The sequence below is a fragment of the Muntiacus reevesi genome, chromosome 6 (genome assembly GCF_963930625.1).
Source record: "Muntiacus reevesi chromosome 6, mMunRee1.1, whole genome shotgun sequence".
Classification (NCBI taxonomy): Eukaryota; Metazoa; Chordata; class Mammalia; order Artiodactyla; family Cervidae; genus Muntiacus; species Muntiacus reevesi.
In genome coordinates, this window is record NC_089254.1 from 106,249,978 (window position 1) to 106,275,176 (window position 25,199).

A 25,199-nucleotide genomic window follows, 5' to 3' on the forward strand; every position below is an offset into this window, starting at 1 on the left:
CGTTAACTGCAGCATTCCAGGCTTCCCTGTCTTTCAGTGTCTCCCAGAGTTTGCTCAAACTCATGTCCATTGAGTCGGTGGTGCCATCCAACTATCTCATCCTCTGTTGCCCCCTTCTTCTCCTGCTGAGTAATGTTTCATTGTATATCTATAACACATTTTTTAAACCAATCATCTGTTATGGGCATCTGGGTTGTTTCCATGTCTTGGCTATTATAAATAGTGCTGTTGTGAACACTGGTACATGTATCTTTTCAAATTAGACTTTTTGCATTTTCTGGTTATATGCTCAGAAATGGGATTGCTGAATCATATGGTAAGCTATTTTTAGTTTTTTTTAAGGAACTTCCGTACTCTTTTCCATAGTGACTGACCAGTTTATAGTCCCACCAACAGCATAGGAGGGTTCTTTTTTCTCCAGACTGTTTCCAAAATTTATTATTTGTAGACTTTTTGATGAGGGCCATTTTGACAGGTATGAGGTAGTACCTCATTACAGTTCTGATTTGCATTCTCTAATGATTAGTGATGTTGAGCATCTTTTCATGTGATTGTTGGCCATCTGTATGTCTTCTTTGGAGAAATGTCTACTTATGTCTTCTGCCCATTTTCTGATTCTTTTTTTTTTTCTTTCTGAACTGTATGAGCTGCTTGCATAATTTGGGAATTACCCCCTTGTTGGTTGCATCTTTTTATTGCTTCATTTTTACACATATGCCTTTATACTGTTTCCAGGAACACATGATATGGAGAGCGTCCAATGAGATGACAGATGGTGTCTGAGCAAGTGTCTATGGAAAACAGGGGAGGCATTAATCCCACCTGCAGACTGGGGAAGGCTGGGTGACACCATGATCTGAGGGGTAAGAAGGGATACACCAAGTGGATGAGGGCGGTGGGGCAAAGGGAGGCAGGACATGGTCTGCAGTGGGAACAGCACTTGCAGAGATGAGGAGCAGCATGATGCTCTGGGAAGGGTAGGTGGGTTTGGTTTACCTGCAAGGTCAGATGCAAGGGGAGCTGCAGGAGATGGGGCAGGGAAGGAGCCAGCTGAGTTGCCGCACTGAAGTTTAGATTCTCAATGCAGGTGATGGAGTCACTGGAGCACTTTAAACTGGGAATGAGAGGGATCACATCTCCCAGTTAGAAAGGTCACCCTGGTCTATGTGAGGGAAGCAGCAGGGCAGGATGGGGTCAGTATCACAGACTTGCCCAGAAGGACTTCTGGCAAGCCTTTGCTGATGTGGAAGAAGGACTGATAAACAGAGAAAAAGAGACAAGGTGACAGGAACATTAGAAGGGGACATCTTCCCAGGAGGGAGACATAGAAGAGTAATGGCCAGCACAGTCTCCATGGGTCTTGGTGCTGTTGAAGTGGTTAAGGTGCAGCTGACCCACCTTGTCCTCAGTCTGCCTGTAAACATGACAATGATGTAGCACTACTGCTTAACAATGGAGAGTTGGAAGCGATGGGGACCATTTTTGGAAGCCTAGGAATGAGAACAAAGTTGTAGAAAGATGAAGGTAAAGAAAGATGTCAACAGGAGGCAGGCAGCAGATGGGTACCTTTTGATGGGGAACAGAGGGTGGCCAGGATGAAAGAATGACTGGGGATGATGAATCTCAAATGTTCTCACTTTGGCACGTTATTTCAATGCCAGAAGACACCTGAGCATCCCAGGAGGATTTGGCCTGGCCTTGGAGAGGTGCTGAGGGCTGTCCTGAGATCTGGGAAGCTGTTCACACTGTAATTCCCAGAACCTGTGGCTGTGTGGCCTTACAGTATGCAAAAGAGACTTTGCAGATGTAATTAAATTAGGATCTTTGGATGGAGAGCTCATTTCTGATTATCTGGGCAGGCCCAAGGAAATTGCAAGAGGCTTTATGAGAGGGAGGCAAGAGGATTCAAGTCAAAAAGAAATGTGATGACAGAAGCAGAAGTTGGAGTGATTCTCTCTGAAGATGAAGAGGCCATGAGCCAAGGAATGCAGGTAGCCTCTAGCAGCTGGAAAAGGTGAGGAAATGGATTCTCCTCTAGTCTCCAGAAGGAATGCAGCCCTTGGCTTTAGCTCCATGGGACTCATTTTGAAATTCTGACCGCCAGTAATGGTTTAAGCCATTTAAGTTAGCTCAAGCCACGAAGTCTGCGGTAATTTGTTAAAGCATCAGTGGGAAACTAATACAAAGGACCACTGTGCTTGGGCCTCAGTGGGATTCCTAGAGTAGCAGCAGAGAAGGGTTCCCAGGAATCCTTTGGGAGTCATACTGGGGGCCCCCATTCCACAGTGCCTGTCTGGTCTCCCTGACTGACTGAGTGCCCCCTTCTGGAAGTCTTGAGACTGAACTAACTCCATCTCCCCTCCCCACTACCTAAATCCTTTCCTCCCATGCCCTCTGTCTAGGGACTGCACCCAAGTCAGAACGTAGGAGTCGTCCATCCATGAGCCATGGGGTTCTAGCCTAACAGGCATGCAGCGTGTAGGTCGGGGGATATGAGGACCCCGTGAGGATGGGTGAGGGCGTGGTGGTGGAAGAGAGGCACCACGAGCTGGGCAGACACCAGAAGTGTCCCGGTTGACTTCCAAGCACTAGAGACATGGCCAGTGGGGGCCAGGGTGGGCCATAAGCACAGGAGACAGGTCAGAGCTGCTGAGGAGGAAAGAGATGCCATGGCCTGTTCCCGCCATCTCACCATGGGTCTAGATGACTTCCACTCCTCTTCTCTGCCTCCCATGCCCTCAGTGACAAACGAGTGGATTTTTTTTATTTTATATTTTCATTTTCTTAAAAAAACCAATGATCAAAACAAGAGAGTGTAACCAAAACATGAGATAGGATTGCTAACAACTGTCAACTCTGGTTGGTGGGAATACGGGTGTCAGCCAGCCTGGCTCAAGTCCATCAGGTAGACTTCACTCCAAGATCAGGGTTACAGCCACTACAGGCGCCCAGGATCCTTTCCTGGCCTCTGCCCAGCCAAGAAAAGACGCAGAGAAAACATCCAGCTTCAGTTTTTCTTTGATATTCTGCAATTTTTTTCCTTCCCATCTTCATGTACATGATATCATGTTATATTAAACTCAGTGACAAAAACCATGACTATATCCTGAAGCAAAGGGACTGGATGTGGCTTTACTTTCTCTCGGATGTCAGTTTTATCTCCATAAAGCCAAACTTCTCTGGATTCTCCCATCCCAGCTCTCAGGAACAGTTGCCTCCCTGGGCCCATTGACCCTGAGCAGAAGGACGGTACAGAAGAAGGTGACCGCGGGTGATGCATGCAGAGGCACCAGCGCCAAAGACCAGGTTTAAGAATGGAACCCACCAAACCGCCTCGGTGCTGGTTAGGTTTTATTTTTAACAGGATGTCTCCTCTTCATTTTTTTTTTTTTCAAAATATCAGTTATATCAATATTAGAAGTGTAAACAGGTACAAAATATACAGTACATAGAAACAATTTTCTTAACTAGTCTATTGCCTAATAAAAGTACACACAAGGGAGCTGAATGAACAGGAGCCGTGGTCTCCCTGTCCTCACTGGGAAAGGAGATCCTGGTGGGGTCAAGGAACCAGCGTCTGCCTCAACAAAACCGGAATGGATACTCGTGTGGCAGGGACAGCATTGAGGTGGGATCAAGAAACCTGAGCCCATTTCTAACTCCACCTTCTTTTAAGATGCCAGCCAGCCAGGGGGCAAGCAAGCCCTGCCTCCGTCCCTGGGGTGGGAGGGGAAGGAAGAGCAACCACCGGTCACAGGCCGCGGCTCAGCTGAAGTGTGAGGCCTGACCACTTCTTGCTTGGGCAGTTAGGGGGCAAATCTTTTAAGAGGGCAGTGCGAAAAGCTGTCCTCCCCCAGACTGCCGGTCCAGGATGAACCGCGCGCCAAGGCTGACCCGAGGCTCTTGCCAGCTGTCTGCACTCAATGTGCACACGGAGGCAGGGCGCGCGAGGCTGAGCTGAGTCCCCCCTCGGAGTTAACTTTCTGCCTCCCCTCTTACGGGAAAGGATGCTCCTCTGGGTGCTTCACTAGGTCACAGGAACGATCAAATGAGATTCGGAGCAGAGGTGTTTGGACAGGGAGAAGACACCACACGAGGAGAAAAGGAAGCATCCGGCTGGAGCGGAGGACGGCAGCCCCCGTGGGGGGCTCGACAGGCCAGGCTCTGTGGCCAGCTCTGCTCCCGCCACCCTCCACCCCGCACCCCCCGCCTCACCTCTGCAGCCCTACCGGTGTCTTCAAACAGCCCTCCATCACGAGGCCCCGAGTCACGTGCGCCCCAGGGCCATGGGGCGGCAGGTGCCGGCGGCAGGGCCGGCACTTGTGCGGAGGGCCTTTACAGGTGCTGGGAGACGCCGGGCCGCTCCGGCTCAGTCGTCGTTGCGCCCGAGCTGCGACTGAACGTCCACGGTGCCCTGCTGGCCCCAGGAAGAGCCGGGTCTCCACTCCCCTGGGGCTGTGTGCGCTCTGAGACCGGCCCGTCCCCCAGGGGTCACTGGGGCCAGGGAGGTCCGAGTGCCTCCTCGCCCACATCCCCGGCCAGCCAAGCTCCCGGCGGCTCTGTCAAGACTCCGTAAGGACACAGCCCACAACACACACGCAATCCAGAAACCAAAGGTACACTGTTAAAGTTTAAACTGGTGCTACAACTATTTTCCAGCTTTGTCTTCCAAGAATTAAAAAAAAAAAAAAAAAAAGTTTCGTAATTAAATTACTTAAGATTCTATGCTGCTCAGTTTCACAATCAGAGAATTCTACTTTGTTTAGAGGTGGAAGCTGGGCCGTCTGGGAGTTTCTCCTGCTCCAGTGAGCAGTTCAGCAAATGGGAATCCGGTTTCCCCTCCAGGCTCTGTCTGTCCGGCTTCGAGGCTTTGCGCAACGCCGCCCGGCCATCTGGAGAGGCGACTCTTTATACCGGGGCCTCCTGGGGCCCGAGGGCTGGGCGGCCGCGCGGGGCTCAGAGGTCCCCACCGTCGGTGGGCCCCAGGACACTCAGGCCACAAGTCCAATCGGTCACGAGGTCCGTGGGGGCCAAGGGTCCTTTGGCGGCGGGGCTCTTGAAGGGGTCGGGGGGCGCGGGGGGGAGCGGCGGCAGCGGCTGGCCGCGGGCCGGCTTGGCGCCGGCGGTGTGGTTGCGCTGGTGCTTGCGGAGGTGGTCCTTGCGAATGAAGCTCTTGCCGCACACGGCGCAGGCGAAGGGCCGCACGCCCGTGTGCGTGCGGTAGTGGTCGATGAGCTTGGAGCGCTCGGTGAAGCGCTTCTCGCACTCGGTGCAGGGGAAGGGCCGCTCGCCCGTGTGCAGCATGCGGTGCCGGATGAGGTGCGCGGGCCGCGTGAAGCAGCGGCCGCACTCGCCGCAGCGCAGGCCGCTGCCGTCACGCGCGCCGCCCGCTGCCCCGGGCACCCCGTCGGGCTGGCCCCCGCAGCTGCGCTGGTGCGCGCTCAGGCTGACCTGCAACTGGAAACTCTTCCCGCACGCGGCGCACGTGAACGGCCGCCCCCCTGGGGGTGCCGCCGGGTGCTTCTTCAGGCCTGGCTTGTGGCCGAAGCCTTTGGTCCGGCCGGGGTATTTACAGGGGTCGTTGAAGGGTCTCGGGGCCTGGCCAGGGTCCAGCACGGCCTCTCCATTGTCGGAGGAGGAGAAGGGCAGCCCCTCGGGCCCGCTCCTCGGGTTGAGGCCCGCAGGAGGCTTACACCTGAAATTCCAGCCCCACCGGACCCCCCCGAAGAGCCAGTCTCCTGGAGGGGTCTCATCCTGGGTCACTGCGGGGCTGGGATCACCCAGGTCGCGCTCGGGCCGGGTAGGCTCTCTCAGCCCCAGCACAGGGTCCTGGCTGGGGAACGAACTGCCCTGGCTCTCCCAGGCTCCTTCCTGGACAGGACTGGGGAAGAACCTTGTGGCCTGGCCTGGTCCGAACAGTGTCCCGTGGGCTTCTAGGTCAGTAGGGTGCACTGGTGTGGCCACCACCTCTTCTTCCTGGACTTCTGTTTTTATCACAATTTTTACATCTGCTGAAAAAGACAGAAAGACCAGGTATCATTCTGTCCCCCTTCCTGCTTAGAAAGGGAAGATCTGATACTTTCATCTGGATATTCAGCCCCACTATGGCCACTCTGAGCCCTAATCTTCAAGTCTCAGGATCCAGTTCAGCAGAGGTGCCCCAGGTGGTCAGGCAACTGCCTCAAACTGTGGGTGAGGACATCGTGTTCCAGAACTTTCTCTACAGGTAAAGCAACCATCATATCTGCTTACCTTGTTCTAGAGCCTTCACCACAGGTAAGGAACAATTCCATCTCCTCATTATATCCCATTATCACTTTGGCCAGTAAGGCTAATCATGAAGCCATTCCAAGGAACTGAGACCACTGGTGGGAATGCACAGAGCTGGGCTCAGGCACATCTGAGACTGGACCCTGGCTCCCCAAAGAGCAGCTGCAACTCCTCTGTGAATACCCTTTTCCACAGGGTTGCATGAAGATTAAACCAGTCGGCACATGTGAAAGCACTGAGCATGTTGTTTTCCATGCAGCAAGCATTCAGTAAATGTAGCCAACTAGCTAATGATAAAAATATTCATGAAACAGTAATGTTTGGTTTTACTTAAATGTACTTGAATTTCACACTTTCAAGTTTTATATCCGAGATCTAGGCTTTCAGCACAATTTGGGGTGTTAAAATATGATAGAAATTATTGAAGTAACAGCTAACTAGTTTTCAAAACAGAACAGAAAATTAATACATAAATATGGCAGTTCTTTTGAAAAGACTCATTTGAAAAGACCCTGATGCTAGAGAAGATTGAGGGCAGGAGGAGAAGGGGACGACAGAGGATGAGTGGGTTGGATGGTATCACCGACTCGATGGACATGAGTTTGAGTAAACTCCGGGAGTTGGTGATGGACAGGGAGGCCTGGCGTGCTGCAGTCCATGGGGCTACAGAGTCAGACACGACTGCGAGCCTGAACTGAACTGATGGCAGTTCTTTCCAATTTGAGCTGGTGGGCCTCTGTCTTTGGTAGTGCTAATACCTAAGAATTGGTTCCGGTTGGGTTTGGCTTTTCCAGGCCAGTGAGGGGCCAGGATTGCTGGGTCTGGGCAAGAGGTATATATTCTCTCAAGGGATCAGCCTGTCAGGACTGACTGGTTAATAATAGAAGAAAGGAACTGTGGGAAACATGGACATTCTCAAGAAAGGCTGTTCAAGCCTAAGAACTTGGAAGGAGAGAAAGGCCAGACTGCATAGAGTTCTCGGATCACTGGCCTCGAAATGCCTCCTGGCTGGCGGGTCGGGCGCCTCAGAGGCAGACACGAGCACTTCCGGCTCTCCACGAGCACTTCCGGTCCTCCCGCCATACCCCGTACCTTCTGTGGAGGCGGCTGTGCTGAGTTTCAGCGTCCCGTCTGAGCAGGCGGAGGAGGGGTGGTGGGGAGGGAGGTCGGCCTGCCAGGAGGTGGGCGGGATAGTGGTTGAGAAGTTGGCGTGGACGCCTGCAGTGAAGAGAGAGCAGGCGGGCGGGCGGGTGGGTCAGGGAAAGAGCAGGGAGGCAGGTGCCCGGGGACCCCAGCCGCGGCAGCTTTCCCGCCCGAGCATCATGGCCCCACCTGTCCTGAACCCGCTTCTGCCCCCTTCTCTGAGGCACCAGGAAACACAGATGTCACTGACTCTTGTCATACAGCACCCCCACCCTTTTTTTTCTTTAATTTTTTTTGGAGTATAGTTACTTTACCATGTTGTGTTCTGCTGTGTTAGCAGTGAGTCAGTTAAACGTGTACACATACTCTGTCTTTTTCGGATTTCCTTCCCATTTAGGTCACCACAGATCACTGAGTAGAATTCCCTGTGCTGCACAGTACGTTCTCATTAGCTGTCTATTATACATAGTGTATACTCGTCATTCCCAGTCTCCCAGTTCATACCACCTCCCCGTTCCTACCCCCTTGGCAACCCTATTAGTTCTCTACTTCCATACAGCCCCTCTTAGGAGGCAGCTGGTGATTTAAATGCTCAGTGCTGGGACAAGAAGAACAGGGGTGTGGCTGGTGAGAGTGAAGCAGAGAAATACCAGGACAAGAGCATCTCGGAGCCAAGAGGGACTCGAAAGATGTCATCTGCAGCAACCCCTGCCTTGAGGTGGGGAACCTAAACTAGTCAGGCTAGATGTTCCAGAGCCCGCAGCCCTGCCGCGGTGCTTCCAGGAACTCCTCCTCCCAGACCTTGCCCTCAGTCTCTACATCTGCTTCCCGTTGTCTGCTCACAGCCTCAGCCACTCACCAGAGGCAGCGTCGGTAGAGACGTCTCCTGCTCCGGAGTCGAGCTGGCTGAGGCCCCATGGCTCCTCCCCGATATCTGGCTGTCCGGCTGCCCACGCCTCCACACCCAGAGCCTGCTGCTCCTGGAGCTGGAGCTCACCTTCTTGCTTGATCTGCATTAAGAGGTCAGGGGCAGGAACTGGGGGCCCTGAGCCTGAGAAAACAGAGAATGCGTGAGCGACAGCATCAGCAGCCCTGGGGTGGACATACTTCCAGCCCAGGAAAGGCACACAGGGCCTTGCAAAGGTCAAAGAGCCTGGTGGGAAGGGAAGGCAGGAGCTCAAAGAGGAACAGCGGGGCCTTCTAGGCAAAGCACGTGGTCAGATGGTATGGAGCACATGGGTCAGGCAGGGAGACAGAACCCATGCTCAGGGCTGGATCTCTGGTCCATAAGCAAGGCTGAACTGCACCAGGGAGGTCCTGTTCTCATTTTAAACACACATAAAATCTACCCCCTGTCCCCACCACCTTACCCATACACATGTACTTACGAGAGCACAAGAGAAAAAGTCCAGATATATAAGAGTCAAAGGAAGAACACAAAGTCAAAAAAAGAGTTTGAGCGAGAAGCCAACTAGAGTTGCTGAAACAGGATGCAGGCCTTAGGGGCTGGGCTTTGATGTCCAAGTGAGGAGACAGCAGGGCTGAGCTGCCTGCATCATCTGGCAGCCATGAAGCTCTGTCCTGTTGGGGAGATGGGGACTAAGACCATCTACGAGGAAAGGCAAGCTTGCCCAGGGCCATGGGTAGGAAAGCCATCCAGAAGAAATTTTAAAAAATTAGAAACTTCATACTACCCATATGGTGTAGAAGGCCTAAGTTGAGAAATTCACAGAAAAGTTGGCTAAAAACCATGGCAACCCAAGAGAAATCCAAACCAAGGCAAATGCAAGCCTGCCCATCAGGGCATTCCCACAAGGCAGGCCTTCCGGGGCCCCTACTAAAGACTAAACCTGCAAACCAGAAGTGGAGCCAACCGGCACGAGAGCCACAGAGAGCGTGAGCAGAACTCACTCCCACAAACTGCAGGAAAAAAAGAATGGACAGAAGGATACAATAGCATATGTATGTTTAAAACAGTCAAAGAAATGAAGGAAGACTCTCTAAGGCAAGGACAGGAAATTATTTTTAAAAAGGCAGAGAACCATACAGACGTTCCAGAAATGACAAAAGCAGTCACGGGTATGAAAAACTCAATGGCTGGCTTAACAACAAAATGAACACAGTTGCAGAGAAACTTAGTGACTCAGAAGATGGAACTGGGGAAACAGTCCAGAGCACAACACTGAGAGAGAAAGAGATAACATCTTCTGTAAGAAGAAAATATCTTCAAAGTGCTAGGGGAAAATCGCTTTCAACTCATTTTATGAGGCTAGTATAATTTTCATGGCACAATTTATACTAGAGAAACAATTTATAAAATCATTTATGAACAGATGTGCAAAGATCCTAAATGAAAGACTTACAAATCAAGCCCAGTGATATGTTTTCTTTCTTTTTTTTTAAAACCTCCCACCCCAAGTCCAGTGATATGTTTTCAAAAAATAAAACAAGACAATACATTAAGAACAAACTGGATTTATCCTGAGAACTCAAGGAGAAGCTACTCCTGAAAAATGCAGTAACACAACTCACAAACATTAACGGAGAAAACCATACAATCATTTCAACGGACACAGAGGCAACACTCACCTCTAATGTTTCTGTCTGACTGGTTAGCTGTGCAGAGGAACTCTTCTCAGTATGCAATATCAAAAATGATGGGTAAAGTGTAAAACCCCCAAAGTTAGTGTAAAACCCCCAAAGTTTTTAAGCATGGATGACCTCTAAGAACGCCTAGGTCAACCATGGTAAATTGCCAGGCGTTTCCCACTCTCTGCTGGGCTGTGATGGATTGGGCCCACCTGTGAGAAGCCTGGGGCTCAAGCAGGATGGGAGGTTGGACTGGAGACCCCTCACCACCACCACACACATAAAACTGGGCCCAAAAGGCAACATCCCCAGTGCACTAAAAAAGGTGAAAACCTGCCCTGTGGAAGGAGCCTGCCCATTCTGGCCTTTGGTCTTGGCTGAATGGGATGAACAGTCTCCCCAGGTGTTGACACAGCCCAGGTGGGTGCTCAAGGGTTTCTGGTGCCGGGCCTCACACGACAGCGTGGCCCCAAAACCTCGAGGCCTGAGACTGTAGTGACCTGATGACCAGCTGAGGCAGACAAAGATTCTCAGGACAGCATTTTAAATAGCTCTCAGGCATTAAAGAACCCCCAAATATAAACCACCACCTCAACAGGAAAACCAGTCACCTCAGCCCATCAGAAATCATTAGCTGCAGAATACAAACCACAAAGACTGGACATGAAAAACCTCATACACAGAATCTGAAGTTTAATACACTCACAGAAATAAATAGGGGGAGCGAGAGTGTAATGAATAAGGGATGGATAAACAGCTGTAACATAAAATAATTGAGATTTATAAACCCAACCTGGAGGTTAAACAACAGAACGGAAACGATTGGATAGAGCAAGGTGAACCAATTAGAAGAAAAGATCAGAAGAGATGTTTCAGAGCTCAGTGAAGGGACGGAGAGGAAGATGGGAAGAGGTCAAAGTTATGAACCGATGTGAACGGTTCCAGAATAGGAAAGCAGAGGAAATGGGGCCAGGCAGTATTCACAAAGACAGTGCTGCAAAACTTCCCAACTTGTTGAAAAATATCAGTGATTGGAGCAGGATAAAGAAAGAGAAATTCACACCTAGATACTCTAGTGAAACTGCAGATCACCAAGACTGATACCCAAAAGGCAGGGGAAAAAAGATTACCCGCAAGAATATTGGCTAGCAAATCATCTTCAAAGGGCTAAGAGAAGCTAACAGTCAAACTAGAATTATGGCCTTCAAATGTAGAAATGGAAGAAGGACATTTTCAGGCAAATATAAACACGTATACAAACCCACACAACAGTTTTTATCATCACCAGATCCACACACACTCACAAATAACAAGTGTGTATTTTAGAAGATAAACATCTCCAGATTATTTCTAAAAGAATAGAAATAATACATAACTTCCAAACTAACTAAAAATAATAGAAGGTCCTATAAGTATTAAAGAATTTATATAGATAAAAATCCCCCCAGAAAGAAAAACATTCAAAGAACAGATAACTCCAATATTACACAAACTCTACGAGCAAATTAAAAAAAGAAGGAATGCATCATAACTTTTATTTTTAATATAAAAACCAGACAAAGCCAGTCTGAGAAAGGAAAAGTATAGGCCAGGCTCACCCATGAAGAAAGATTCCAAAATTCTAAACAAAATACTTAGCATATTAAGTCTAGCACTGTTTATAGAGGATCATGAGTAACTTAGACTTTTCCCCAAGGTTGCAAGGTTGGTTCAATATTAGAAAAATAATGTAATTTACCATTCTAGGAGGTTAAAGAAGAATAATCATATAATTGTCTCTCTTTGTAACCCCATGGATTGTAGCCTGTCAGGCTCTTCTGTCCATGGAATTCTCTAGGCAAGAGTACTGGAGTGATAGCCATTCCCTTCTCCAAGGGATCTTCCCAACGCAGGGATCGAACCCAAGTCTCTTGCATTGCAGGCAGATTTTTTACCATCTGAGCCACTAGGGAAGCCTATAATCATCTCAATAGATACCAAAACAGCATTCCATAAAAATTCAACAGCTATTCTTGTTAGAAATATCTAGTCAACCAGAAATAGAGAAAACTTTTTTAGCCTGATAAATGACACTGATCAACAAAATCTTTAACAAATATTAGACTCAGTGTGAAAAGTCAAAAAGCATCTTCTTTAACATCATGAAGCAAATGGACACCTGTTGTCATCACTTCTGTATAAGAATTTTCTGGGCGTTCTCAGCCAGCACAATAAAACAACAGAAAACTAAGCATAAGGGTTTGAAAACAAAAAATTCATATTACTCATAGGGGATAGGATGATCTTTTTAGAAAACCTGAGAATCACCAATTATTAGAAAAGTTACTAGGACTAATGAGAATTCAAGCAAAGTTCTTAGAAATATCAATAAAAGACAACTGCATTTTCGTTTACTCTTAGGGTTTTAAGGGAGCACAGCAATCACCATTTTTCTTCCCTGTCATGGATCTTAACAGTCAGAGAACTAAAACCCAAGAGGAAGCTGGTGAGGATAAACTCTTCTTATAACTGATAAACAGGGATGCAGCTTTTATCTGTGGCAAGAGGGGTCCTCAGTACTGACCCTGGATCAGGAAGTCACCTACTGGACCATGGTGGAGGAGGCTTTCCCCAGTACAGCAACATGTCGCTGGGGGCGGCCTGCCGCCCAAGGGAAGAAGGGTGGGCAGGGACTGTGCATGTCCAAGCCCTGCTCCCAAACTCCCCGACAAGGTGCGTCCCTGGGGGGATGCCTAACTGTGTGGGAGACAGTGAAATGTTACATAACCGAGCCCTGTCAGAGGAGAAAAAGCACTGGGAGAGGATGCTCCCTTACCCCACGACCCCAGCACACACCAGCAACAAACAGAAAATGCACCTTAAAAAAAGGCACCACTGACAACAGCCATTCAAAACATGCAAAGAATGGAGGAATAGAAGATATAACGAAAAAATGTTATAAAACTTCGCTGAGACGTTACAGACGAGCTGCATGGAGGGACTTAACGATCTTCACAAATAAAACCCTTAGTGTAGTAAAAAGGTCAGTTCTCTCCAAAATGATTAATAGAATGAGTGCAGTTCCAACCACAATCCCAAATGGATTTTTCATGGAATTTGAAAAAGCAATAGGACGTTTACCTGAAAGGACAAAGGAAGCCCAGAGTGCCAGTGAAAAAGTACCAGGGTTCCAACCTCCTGTGGCCATAAAAGTCTGTTCTGGATGGATTAAGAACTTGACCATGAAAGGCAACATTTTAGAAGAAAAATAAGATGGTGTATTATGACCATGAGGTAGGGGAAATTTTCTTAAGACATAAAAAGGACAAACCGTAAAGGTTAAAAATCAGAAAGTCCAGGTATGTTAAAATAAAAAGCATCTGTTCTTTAAAGTGAAAGTGAAGTCTCTGAGTTGTGTCTGACTCTTTGTGACCCCATGGACTGTAGTCTACCATGCTCCTCTGTTCATGGGATTTTCCAGGCAAGAGTACTGGAGTGGGTTGCCATTTCCTTCTCCAGAGGATCTTCCTGATCCAGGGATCGAACCCGGGTCCCCCACATTGTAGGCAGATGCTTTACCATCTGAGCCACCTGGGAAGTCTACTGTAAATGGAGAAGATATATATATATATAGATATAGCAAAAAAATTAATATTCAGAACAGTAAAGAACTCTTATAAATCAATATGGAAGGGGAAAACAAAAGTGTACAGAAGGCATAGGGCATTTTACAGAAGAGGAAAGATAAGTGGCCCATAAACAGAGGATGTAATGTTCAATCTCATTAATTAGGAAAATACACATTTGAAACTATAAATTTTAAACCATTTCACTGCCACCAGATGGGCAGAAATTAAAATGGACGGCATTTCTAGGGCTGAGGACGGGGTGCACTACTGCTTCAGAGCACAATGAGACGTTACCGGAAGAGCCGAGCGCGCACTTTCCTACAACCCAGCAGTTCTGCGGCCCAGTCTCTACCTTGAGAAACTCTAACACATGCGTAAGACTTTCCACCGCAGCGTTGTTCCTGAAAGCAAGAAAGTTAGAAACAGCACAAACACCCATCAACAGCAGAAGGAAGAGACGCATTGTGTGCTATATTCAAAAATACAAACTATAAAGTGGTGGAAATCATGAAAAGGAATGAACTACAGCTATATTACATCAACGTGGATGACTCTCAAAAACATGAAAGTCAAATGAAAAAAACAAGTTAAAGAAGAATAGATATATATATAGTATGATCTCATTCATAGAAGGTTCAAAAACAGGTTAAACAATGTTGCTGCTGCTGCTGCTAAGTCGCTTCAGTCGTGTCTGACTCTGTGCGACCCCATAGACAGCAGCCCACCAGGCTCCCCCGCCCCTGGGATTCTCCAGGCAAGAGCACTGGAGTGGGTTGCCATTTCCTTCTCCAATGCAGGAAAGTGAAAAGTGAAAGTGAAGTTGCTCAGTCATGTCCGACTCGGCGACCCCATGGACTGCAGCCTACCAGGCTCCTCATCCATGGGATTTTCCAGGCAAGAGTACTGGAGTGGGGTGCCATTGCCTTCTCCTAAATAATGTCACTTAGGAATATATACACAGGTAATAAAAAGGCAAATAAAAGCAAGGGACTGATCTCAGAGGTCTGCATTTCTGTTTATCTGTGAAGAGTAAGGCAGGGTGTGGCGTCTGGGAGGGACAGTGGGTTCTGGAAGGTTGGAAGATTCTGGTTATGATCTATTTCTTATGCTAGAAGTTGGGAATATGGGGGATGTTGACTAATTGTTCTCTCAACTTATGTATTTTATGTTATGTATATTTATTCTGTATGTGTTTCTTATGTTATATAATACACAGTAACAACGTATGAAAGAAATAAAACAATATTTAAAAAAGAAGCACTTGGTATAATATGACAAATTTGTTCAGGATTAAAAACCGTAGCCAGAAGTGGAAGGAAACATCTTTAATAGTTATCTTGAAAAGTCTACGGCAGATTTTTTAATGATGGCCATCCTGACTTGTGCAAGGTGATACCTCATTGTGGTTCTGACTTGCATTTCTCTAGTAATGAGAGATGTTGAGTCAGTCCTAATGAGGTGGATGAACTTAGAGCCTATTACACAGAGTGAGTCAGAAAGAGAAAGACAAATACTGTATATTAACGCATGCATACGGAATCTAGAAAGATGGTGCTGATGAACCTGTTTGCAGGGCAGCAATGCAAAGGCAGACATAAGAGAACAGACCTGTGGACACAGTGGGGGAAGGAAAGGGAGGGACAAGTTGCGAGAGAAGCATGGAAACATACGTCACCACGTAAAACAGACAGCAAGTGGGGGTTCGCTGCGTGACACAGGAGCTCAACCTGGTGCTCTGAGACAACCTAGAGGGGTGGGGTGGCGAGGGTGATGGGGGGTCAGGAGGGAGGGGACATGCATATGCTCGTGGCTGATTCATATTGGCAGAAGCCAATACGATATTATAAAGCAATTATCCCCCAATTAAAAAACAAACAAAAAGCCTATGGCAAAAAAAATCACCCTAAATGCTGAAACTCTGCAGACAAGGATGCCAGCTATCACGGCTGCTATTAATATTTAACCATGTCCTATACCCACTGAAAAACCAGAAAAATAAAATTAAGAAAATTTCGAAAGAAGAGGTAACTTTTGTGCTATCCATGGATGGCACAACTGTCTATATAAAAAAACCTGAGAATCTAAATTGACAAGTCATTAGGCGTAATGAGAGGTTGAGAAAATGTTTTCTTTCACTAAACAGAGTCAACGGCATAAGTGCACACCTGCAACAACTATTTAAAACATGTAATTAATTTAAAAATCTCATCCACAATAGAAACAACGATCAGGAGAAAAGCGTTAAAGCCTTATGCAGGCGCATGCAGAAGGCGACAATAAACAAGTCTTCCTGTGGATAAGGGGGCTCCATATTGCAATGACAGGAGTTCTCCAGGAGTGAAATTATAGAGGAAATGCAATTCCAATTAAAATTCCAAGAGGATTTCTGAGAACTTGACATAAAGATTCTGAAATTCATATAATAGAACAAAGGTTCAGGAATAGCCAAGAAAAGTTTAGAACAAGAAGTAGGGAACATGTAGTCTACTAGATTTCAAGGTTTATTATGAAACTAAAAACAGTGAGAACTGGTACAGAGATAGAGACAGAAGAAATGAGTGAAGACACAAACGGTGCGTGCATATATGGAAATCTGGTTCATGATGGAACAGACATTACACATGGAGAAAAGGAAGAATATCCAGTGAACTGTGCTGGTAAATCAGATGTCTTGTGGGGAAACTTTTAAAAAATTCTCCCTCGCAATTTACACACATATGAATTCTAGTTGGATTAAAGACTTTAAAGGGAAAAGCAAAACTAGAGGGAGGCAGGAAAGGATATTTTAAGGCAGAAAAAACACAGATCGTAAAGGCAAAGACTGGCATTAATGACTCTGCCAAAAATTAAAACTCCTACCCAAGGACTACAAAGTTAAAAGACCTGCCATGCCTGGGAGACGATAATCCATAATGCAAATAACAGATAAAGGGTTCATATCCAAAACGATATAAACAGGTCCTGAATCAGTAAGATAATGAAAAACAACAGCAGAAAAACAGAAAAAGATAATTCACTGGAGAAGAAACCAAATAACCATCTGAAGAAGGTGCTCAGCTCCACTCACAGCTGGGGAAATGCAAATTAAAACAAGGTACCATTTCACTTCCATCAGACTGGCAAACATCTAACTCTGAAACGTGGGCAAGAAAGTAAGAAGACAGGCACCCCCAAGTGCTGGTGAGCACGGACGCCCACGTAACCAGAGGGTGGGTGATCTGTGGTTGAGGGCAAGGCAGAGGTGCCAGCCAGCATGCCCTTCCTGCTCTGCTCCCTAGAGGAACACCGGCACTGGGACACAGAGACGCCTTTGAATGTCCACTCGACTACCACTTGTGACGGTGAGAAATTAGAAACCACTCACGCGCAACTCAGGGGAGGGATGGATAATAAGTTGAGATATAGTTGCTTTTGGAATACTGAGCATCCATTTTAAATGAATGAACTTGATTTATATGCATCAACAGAGATAAGTATGAAATACAGAGTACTGATAGATATAATGACATTTATGTGATGTTTTCAAGATACACAAAACCATATTCTGTATTGCTTATGGCTACGTATATACATAATAGAAGTTTTAAAATGTGGATAGAGAGGAGAGACATTGACTTTTGGAGAACTGGTTACCCTGGGGAGGAATGAGACTGAGAGATCTGAAAAGGAATTTAGATTATATCAGAAATATATTATTTCACACACACACAAATGATGAAACACGGTACACGTTCAACAAATATTAAATTCCTACTCTGTGCTATATATATATACTCTGTGCAGTATTCTAGGAGCACAGAATGATTATATGAACAAAATCAATAGAAGTTCTTATCCTGTTGAGATTTATATCCTAACGAAGGTGGGGGTGGTTACCAGACAAGCAAATCTATAAATATGAAACATGTATCTTCTATAAATACGAAATATATTGTATTTCTACATACGTAATAATATCTTTGTCCCCATAAAACCAGTGAATATAAAATAGTATCTGGAGAGCACGCCTGGCGGAAGGCAGGTCCAGGTGCAAACAGAGCCTGGCCCAGTGTGGCGCTCTGGGAGAACAGCATGGAGGCTGGGGCAGGGAGTGGGGGCCGGCGGGAAGAGCCCAAGGTTCGAGTCGGTGCAAAGCCAGCAGGGCTGTCTGCCGTAACACGGGAGAGCAGACCCTGGAGGGCCAGGGAGACGGGCAGGAAGTACCTGCCATAGGCTACGCAGGAAACCAGGGGCCTGAGAATCTCAGGCAGTGCTAGCAGGGTTTCCCCGACGGGGCAGACAGGTGTGGATGAGGGTCAGAGATGACCCTGGGTTTGGGGATGCAGCGGAGGATGGAGGCTGCTTGCTGCTGGAGGGAGCGCCTGGGAGGAGAGGGTTTTGATGGCGGACAAGGAGCTTGGCGAGGCACGTGTTCCAAACAGGATGTCCGTCAGCTGTCCACGGGGACACGGACCCCACAGAGTTCAGGGAAGAGGTCTCAGTGAGAGCACCCGCCGGGATGACAGGGTGTGGGTGTGGGGGGGGGATGGCGCGCGCTAAGGGCACCTCAATGACGATAGCTCAGAAAAGGGGGGCCCGGCAATGGCAAAGGAGAGGCAGGAGGAGAAGCAGGAGAAGCACCCTGGTGCCCAGTGGAGGGGAGGGTGCTCGCTGGGGACTGAGTTCCACAGAGCACCACCATGGGAGGACTTCGGGGTTACAGAGAGGTGGAGAGGAGGTCTGTCGAGGGGCTGCACCAAGCCCAGAGATGGGGAGGGTGAGCCAGGGACCAGGCTGGGAGGGGATGAGGGGCCACCTGGCAGGGGTGCCCGCAGACGAAGGTGAGTGCCCGGAGGGGGTATGGTGGGGGGGGTCTCGCCGGAAGCCGCCACATTTCCAGGCCCCTATCTCACTCTCTCAGCATGCTGGAGAGGCCAGGGAGGCCTTCCCACGGAGGTCGTCAATGCAATAAAACAGACCTACAGGGCAGCTCCCACCCTGGGGGGCAGCTGGCTGTCCGTGTGTCCTCACTGTCTTCCCCACCCAGGCAGCACTCTGCTCTTCATCAAGGTCTTGCTTTCAGCACGGTCCCTGGCACCTGGGAGATTCTCAAAACGTTTGTTGACCTAGGCTGGTGAATGCTTCCTGGGCACAGCCTGCCCCTGGGAAAGGGCAAATCGAACTGTGATAACGGCACACGTGGAAGGCACACTTCATAAATCACAAACTAAACACCTAAGACTGTTTACTAAGACAGGTGTTCAGACAAGAAGGAAAGCCCCAGGCAGGTGGTGCAGACAGACGAGGGGTCTTGGGAGGAGGCTGGCTTGAGGCTGCAGGGAATGGAGGGTCTCCTTGCTTAAGGACAGACTGTCCCGGACCCCCGGCCCAGCAAGGTCTTCCCGTCAGCCGTTGGGCTTTTCTCATGTGTCCACCTGTCCTTCCCTTAACTTTCAAAGGTGCTGACTGGCCCAGGAAAACCTGAGACCGTGGTGTCGGGTATCCAGATTCACCTGAAATAAATCGGTGGCTCTGGTCGGACTGAAACATGACTAATGGGTCAATGTTCTGTGACTGCTAATGGGTTTCAGTGAAATCTGGCTCTCAGGTGGAGGCAAGGCTGACTCTTTGAAAAGCTATGAATGAACTAAATCCTGTCTTCATGACCTTCTACCTTCCTGTCTGCGTCCTGCTCCCTCTTCCCCTGATTCCAAGCCACGTGCACCATCTCTTTCCTAAATACTAGGTTTGCTACCTGTTTCCTTACTGGGAAGCTGAACGTGCTAAAGGTCATAAGAAAACTCAGGTTTAGAGCATTGTTGTTTTTCCTCGGCTCTCCCTGGAAAGAAGGTCATGCCTGCCCTGGCTGTCCTCCCCTGGGTCCATCCGACCCCCTGCTGTCTCCCCGGCCATCCCCACCCCTCACCTGGACTCGGGTCCACGGGAACATCTGGAACCTTGGGGCCAGCGCGACGCCAGCTGCACGGCTCCTTCCCTTGTTCGATCTGGGAGAGGACCTCGGGCTTGGAGATGGCATAGTCTGAGGAAGGACAGAAGGGTTAGCTTTGGCCACGTTCCACTCAAGAGGTGGGGACAGGCAGCCCGGGAAACCAAGGTGGCCTAGAAACCACACCTCTTGATTGGTATAGGGCGGCGGCTCTCAAGCACAGGTGAGTCTGTCTCCCAGGCGAAACTGGTCAAAGTCGGAGATGTTTTTTTTTTCTGAGACTGGGACGGGGCAGAGGCGCCACTGGCATCTGCCAGCAAGAGGCTGATGGCCGTCCTACAAGGCCCAGGAAGGTCCCCAAAACAAAGCCTCATCTGGCCCAAGACACGGTGCTGAGCATAAGACACGTTGATATAGGGTCTCCGGGTGGAGAAGCAGTTGTTGTTGTTTAGTTGCTAAGCCGTCTGACTCTTTGCAACCCCGTGGACTGTGGCCCTCCAGGCTCCTCTGTCCATCGGATTCTCCAGGCAAGAAGACTGGAGTGGGTTGCCACTTCTTTCTCTAGGGGATCTTCCTGACCCAGGGATCAAACCTGCATCTCCTACACTGGCAGGTGGGTTCTCTACCACGGAGCCACCAGGGAAGCCCCTAAGAAGCAGTGCCTTCCTGGAAACCGGAATATAACCTCACCCTGTTCCTGCTCACAAGCACGCCTTGTTGCCTTCAGACCTGCAGTCACACAGACACCATCCGAAGAGGTACTAAGTCCAGAAGAAAGAGTCCAGGCCCTCTTGGGGGTATTGCATGAGGGTAGCGGCGGCAGCCCCAGGGTCGGGGAAGCCTCCAGGTACGAGGGCAGCACTGGCTATGAGAAGTCTGGTCTGCCCGTCTGCTCCTCAGTCAAGGCCTAACATCTCAGTAAAAGACGGCGAGAGCAAAAGCCTGCTCAGACAGGGACTGATCATACAAGATCTGAAAGTCGGAGGGGACTTCTCCGCTCCAGGTCTCAGCAAGAGACAGAAACGGCTGTGCTCTGGGCCTGGTTAGGAGAGAGGCTGCCATGCCTCTCGGTTTGGCAACCTGTGAACTTCACCAGGCAAAAGACAGCCTTTGACTCAGTCACCCCGGGCTCAACTTCAGTAAGAGGAGGGAGATAACTGTCCATGGTCGAGGGTCCCAGTGATTTACGTTCCTTGTGATAAAAAACCACCAGCAGGAAGAAAGAGGGTGAGATCTCCCTATGCTGCCCGTGCTTAGTTGCTCAGTCATGTCCGACTCTTTGCGACCCCAGGGACTGTAGCCCGCCAGGCTCCTCTACCCATGGGGATTCTCCAGGCAAGAAGACTGGGGTGGGTGGCCGTGCCCTCCTCCAGGGGATCTTCCTGACCCAGGGATCAAACCCAGGTCTCCCGCATTGCAGGTGGATTCTTTACTGTCCAGGAAGCCCAGGAATACCGGAGTGGGTAGCCTAGCCCTTCTCCAGAGCATCTTCCCGACCCATGAATCAAACTGGGGTCTCCTGCATTGCAGGCGGATTCTTTACCAGCTGCGCTACCAGGGAAGCCCTGAGACCTCCTTAAATCACATTTAACCAAGAAATGAATCGCATGCCTTACCCAGGGAGACCAGCGTCTCGTAGTTGCCCCTCATCACGTGCTTGTATAGCTCCTTCTGCCACTCGTCCAGCTTGCCCCACTCCTGCTCAGAGAAATACACAGCCACGTCATTAAAGGGCACCTGGAACCACAGGGTCACGCAGGCTCACCCGCACGCCGACGGCAGGGGCCGCGGGCTGTCCCACCCCCGGTGCCCAGGGCTTACCTTGGGGGCCTCGCTCTTGCTGCCGGGGGGCAGCCGCAGGATCCAGAAGTTCCTGTTCCTCAGCAGGTTCTCCACGTTCTCCAGCCGCCTCTGCAGCAGCCCGTACTCCTGGAGCAGGGTCCCCAGCACGGCCCACTTGCCCTCCAGCTGGTTCCCGAACTCCACGGCCGTCTTCTCACAGTCGGCCAGCTTCTTCTCGGCCATGCCCGTTCGGCCTTCTAGGGAAAGCAAGCGGGCGGCCTGCGATTCGATCTTCCTCTCCATGGCCTGAATTGTGGCTGCCATTGTCCAGGGAGAAATCTTTTGGAAACAGAGAAGAGACCAGCATCAATCATTCCACCTGCTGTGTTCCGTGAGCAACCTCTCCCCGAGGCATCAGGGAGCTGGGCTGGGAAGGGGTAGTAGCGCGCATGGCGGGATATGGGGGTGTCCAGGCCGGACCTCCGCCTGGGGGGTCAGCTCCTCTGGGTGGGCACCCTCCAGGCCTCTGCAGCCCACTTGTGGAGACCCCAGTCACGGCACTCAGCACCCTGTACAGTTACCTCCCGCCTCCGCCTCTGAAGGCAGTGCTTTGTCTGCTCACAGCACACTGAGGCGCCCACGGAAGGCGCGCGGTGCAACTGTGCTAGATAAATAGTGACTGCGAGCTACTGGTGTGTTTTAGTGGAGAAATAGTAAACTGCAGGTTTACTAGCGCCCAGCCAGCACCTCCCATCATAACCGCACAGGATCTGTCTATTGACGATGACCTAGCAAAAAAAAAAAAACAGCTGGTTCACTGAAACGACACAAACACGAGCATTGCTCAACTGCTCTTTTAAAAAAGCATCTCGTGTCTCTTTAATAAACACAGAAATCCAGTGACCAATTCCTCTCCACCTTAGGACAATCTGATTTTGTCCCTTTCCCAGTCACTACCCCCCTCAAACTAAAAATCATCATGACTGCAAATCTCCCCCCTCCATCCCCAGCCAAGAGTTAAGACTCCGATCCCACACGAGTGCCCTGCCCTGGTGAGACTGACTTTTTCCCTCTGTGTTCTACCCCTCCCAAGGGGAGAATCAGTTTCAGATATTCTTGGTGCTGCCCCAGGATCAGTGACACACCTTACAGACAGGTGAGGAAGGTAAACATTCGCCATCAGGTTAGACTTTATATGTGCTGCAACCATCGTAAAGACACGGAGGCTCCCCAGTGACCTGCCGGTCACAGTGACCTGCCTGGCACATTTTGCTTTGGGTGGGCTGGAACACTAGACACCCCCTACACACACACACACACACACACACACACACATCTGAAGGTAGGACCCATGGGTCAGGGAGGAAGACCTGATATTTATACCTTCTGGCAGTGTCTGAGGATCAATGGTACCTTACAACACTCTAAAAACCATTGCTAACCAAATGTCTGGTGACTATCAGCAAAGTTAAAAAGTGACTCATAGAAACCAGTGAGGATTCATTTAGACAGTTGCTGAGAATCAGGAGATGGGTGGACACCTCAGAAAACAGTGACAAGACAGTTTGAAAGCAGGTTTGAAAAACTGTCGAGAACAGAGCATCCAGGATCCTGAGGTTGTCTGGAAGGCTGCTGGACTGATGACCTCTGACCTGAAGAAGGAAGACTGATCTCAAAGGATGGGGAGGAGCTGGACTGGCAGAGAAACAACTGGATGTGGGCGGGTCTCTTGCTCAAGAGATAGGTGGTTCTGCCCTGAGGCTGTGGGGACAGCATGGGCCTGGCACCTTGGGCTGGGTCAGACCTGCCTCTGAGTGCCAGGCGCCCCTGGGCGCGGGGCCAGATTTCTTCCCTTCCCCTTGGTCCTCCTCTGGTGACCCGTCGCCGACACAGGGCCCCAATCGCTAACAAGTGTCTTCACTTTATGGCCCAGCTCAGTATCCCCTAAAATCCTACTTAACCTCCAAGAGCATCCGACTGCCATTATCATTATCTTCGTGTTGCAAGAAAAGGGCCTTTGCATAAACACTGACCTTGTAAACAAAGGCACCGCCCAGTTTTCTGACATTTTAACGGGGGCCCAGGGAGCCTCCTGGAAGGCGTCCACAGTATTTGATGGGAGGAGGCCACTGCTCAAGGCCCTCTCCTCACTGAGGGGTGAGCGGACGACAAGGGGCTGGCCTCAAGGCTCCTGATAGGGCAGCGGAAACTCTCTGCCTGGGAGCCGATGGGAAGAGAACGGCCAAAGCCTTCAGTGGCTCCCCACCCGGGATGGTGCAGTCCAAGCCCTCACACCCCTTCCAACTCTCCCTGCGGCCTCTTCTCCCTCTGCCTCCCTACCGAAACCGCCTTTTCCAGGCAAACGGACTCCTCCTCGAACACGCCGGCCGGGGCCCGCCTCTCCGTGTCCAAGCCTCCTTCCTATCGGAAAAGCTCCACCGGGTCCGCGCACAGGCTGATGAAACCCGAGCCTTCGCCTGCAAGCCCCGCTCGCATCTCAGCAGCCCAGGCCCGGACGGTGCCCTCCCCTGCCTCTTTCGCGTTTTCCTTCGCCATCAGCAAGTGTACCTGTCTGTCCGCCCCGAGGCGCCGAGTGTCCCAGCACACAGAGAGACCCTCTCTTCCCACGCACTTGCCGGCTGTGCGATCCTGGGCAAGTTAACTTCTCTAGGCCTCGGGTTTTTTCACGACAGTGAGGACCTACCCCCCCACCCCGCCCCCAGGTTTGCTGCGAGGACAAAATCACGCCTAACGGCTAGTGCCGCGCCTGCCTCTACGAAACCGGGGGGAGCAGCTGTCTTCCCGCCCCGAACCTCCCCCCCACCCTAGGAGCTGGGCGCGCAGAGGGGGGACTCGGTGCCTGCGGAGTCGCGGCCGCTCCGGACACCTCCCAGGTGCCACCAGGCCGCTGGGGGGAGCTGGGGGGTAGCGAGCGGTGGGCAGAGAAAGGAGACGCGGGGTGGTGGTGGGGGGCGCGCGCGGAGATGGGGGGGCAGCGGATGGGGCGGGGGCAGGAAGCCCTGGGAGACAGCAGGAACTCGGCGAGGGGCGGCCTGCGGTGCGGGGACGGCCGGTTCCGCCCGGCTCAGGCTCGGCCCGGAACGGGGTGTGTTGGGGGAGCGCCCAGCCGGCGGGCGGGCGCCGTAGGCCCCGGCGGACCCTGCGTCCCGCTCGCCCGGAGCCCCAGGCCCGGCGGCCCGGACCGGCCCCCGGAGCCCCTCCCTAGGGCCTGCGGCGCCGTGTGCTGGGCCCCGGCCACCCCGGGGGCCCCCGAGTCCGCGCGTCCGTGCGCGCGGGCCGCCCTTACCGGAGCCGCGGCCGCCTCGGCCATGGCCCTGCGCTGTCCGGCCCGGCCCGGAGGAAGTCGCCGCCGCCGCCGCCGCCTCCGCCGCCGCCGCGCGGCCCCACGCAGGCCGGCCCCCGGCCTCTCCGCAGGCGGCGCCCGCCCGGCCCCGCCGTCCCCGCCCGCGTCGCCGCGCTCCTCGCTGGCCGGCCCGCGCCGCTCCGCCCGCAGACGCGCCGCCGCCGTCAGCGCCCGGCCGGTCCACACTGCATCCTGGGAGCCGGCGCAGGCCCGTGAGGCTTCCTGGAGGCAGCGCGGCCGCACAGCCCCACCTGCAGCCCGGAGAGGCGAACGGCAGGCGCGGCGCCCGCCCCGCCCCGCCCCGCCCCGCGGCCCGCCTGCCCGCCGAGCCCCCGGACGCTGCCCGGCTCGCCGGCCCAGCGAGTCCCCGACTCCCCCAACCCCCGCCCCGCCGACTTGCCCACACTCCCCTTCACTCCGACCCCCGGCCCCTGCCAACCCACCTACTCACCGGCCGCCTGATCCACCGGCCCGCCGATTCTCCGGCTCCCTCGATCTACCGGCCAACTGGCCCGCC

General features: G+C 51.1%; 1 protein-coding gene and 1 long non-coding RNA gene across 7 annotated transcripts; one reads left to right on the forward strand and one right to left on the reverse strand.

The window, feature by feature from the left end:
* Nucleotides 1-200: 200 nt before the first annotated feature.
* On the forward strand, nucleotides 201-3,305 carry LOC136170845 (uncharacterized). The gene is made up of 3 exons (XR_010663701.1): nucleotides 201-863; nucleotides 1,860-2,014; nucleotides 3,199-3,305. It is a non-coding gene; the product is annotated as an uncharacterized lncRNA (long non-coding RNA).
* A 29-nt stretch (nucleotides 3,306-3,334) lies between these two features.
* On the reverse strand, nucleotides 3,335-24,858 carry ZNF746 (zinc finger protein 746). Of its 6 annotated transcripts, none has more exons than XM_065939362.1 (7): nucleotides 24,626-24,858; nucleotides 21,358-21,657; nucleotides 21,153-21,234; nucleotides 19,516-19,629; nucleotides 8,273-8,464; nucleotides 7,363-7,488; nucleotides 3,335-6,008 (listed from the first exon to the last, which is right to left on the reverse strand). In XM_065939362.1, exons 1-7 carry the CDS (start codon nucleotides 24,647-24,649, stop codon nucleotides 4,957-4,959), a joined length of 1,890 nt encoding a protein of 629 aa, XP_065795434.1. In that variant the 5' UTR covers nucleotides 24,650-24,858; the 3' UTR covers nucleotides 3,335-4,956. The 6 variants fall into 6 exon arrangements, with proteins under 6 accessions (XP_065795434.1, XP_065795431.1, XP_065795430.1 ...); XM_065939359.1 differs by having other exon boundaries at nucleotides 3,335-6,011; XM_065939358.1 differs by having other exon boundaries at nucleotides 21,153-21,273.
* Between the last annotated feature and the right edge of the window lie 341 nt (nucleotides 24,859-25,199).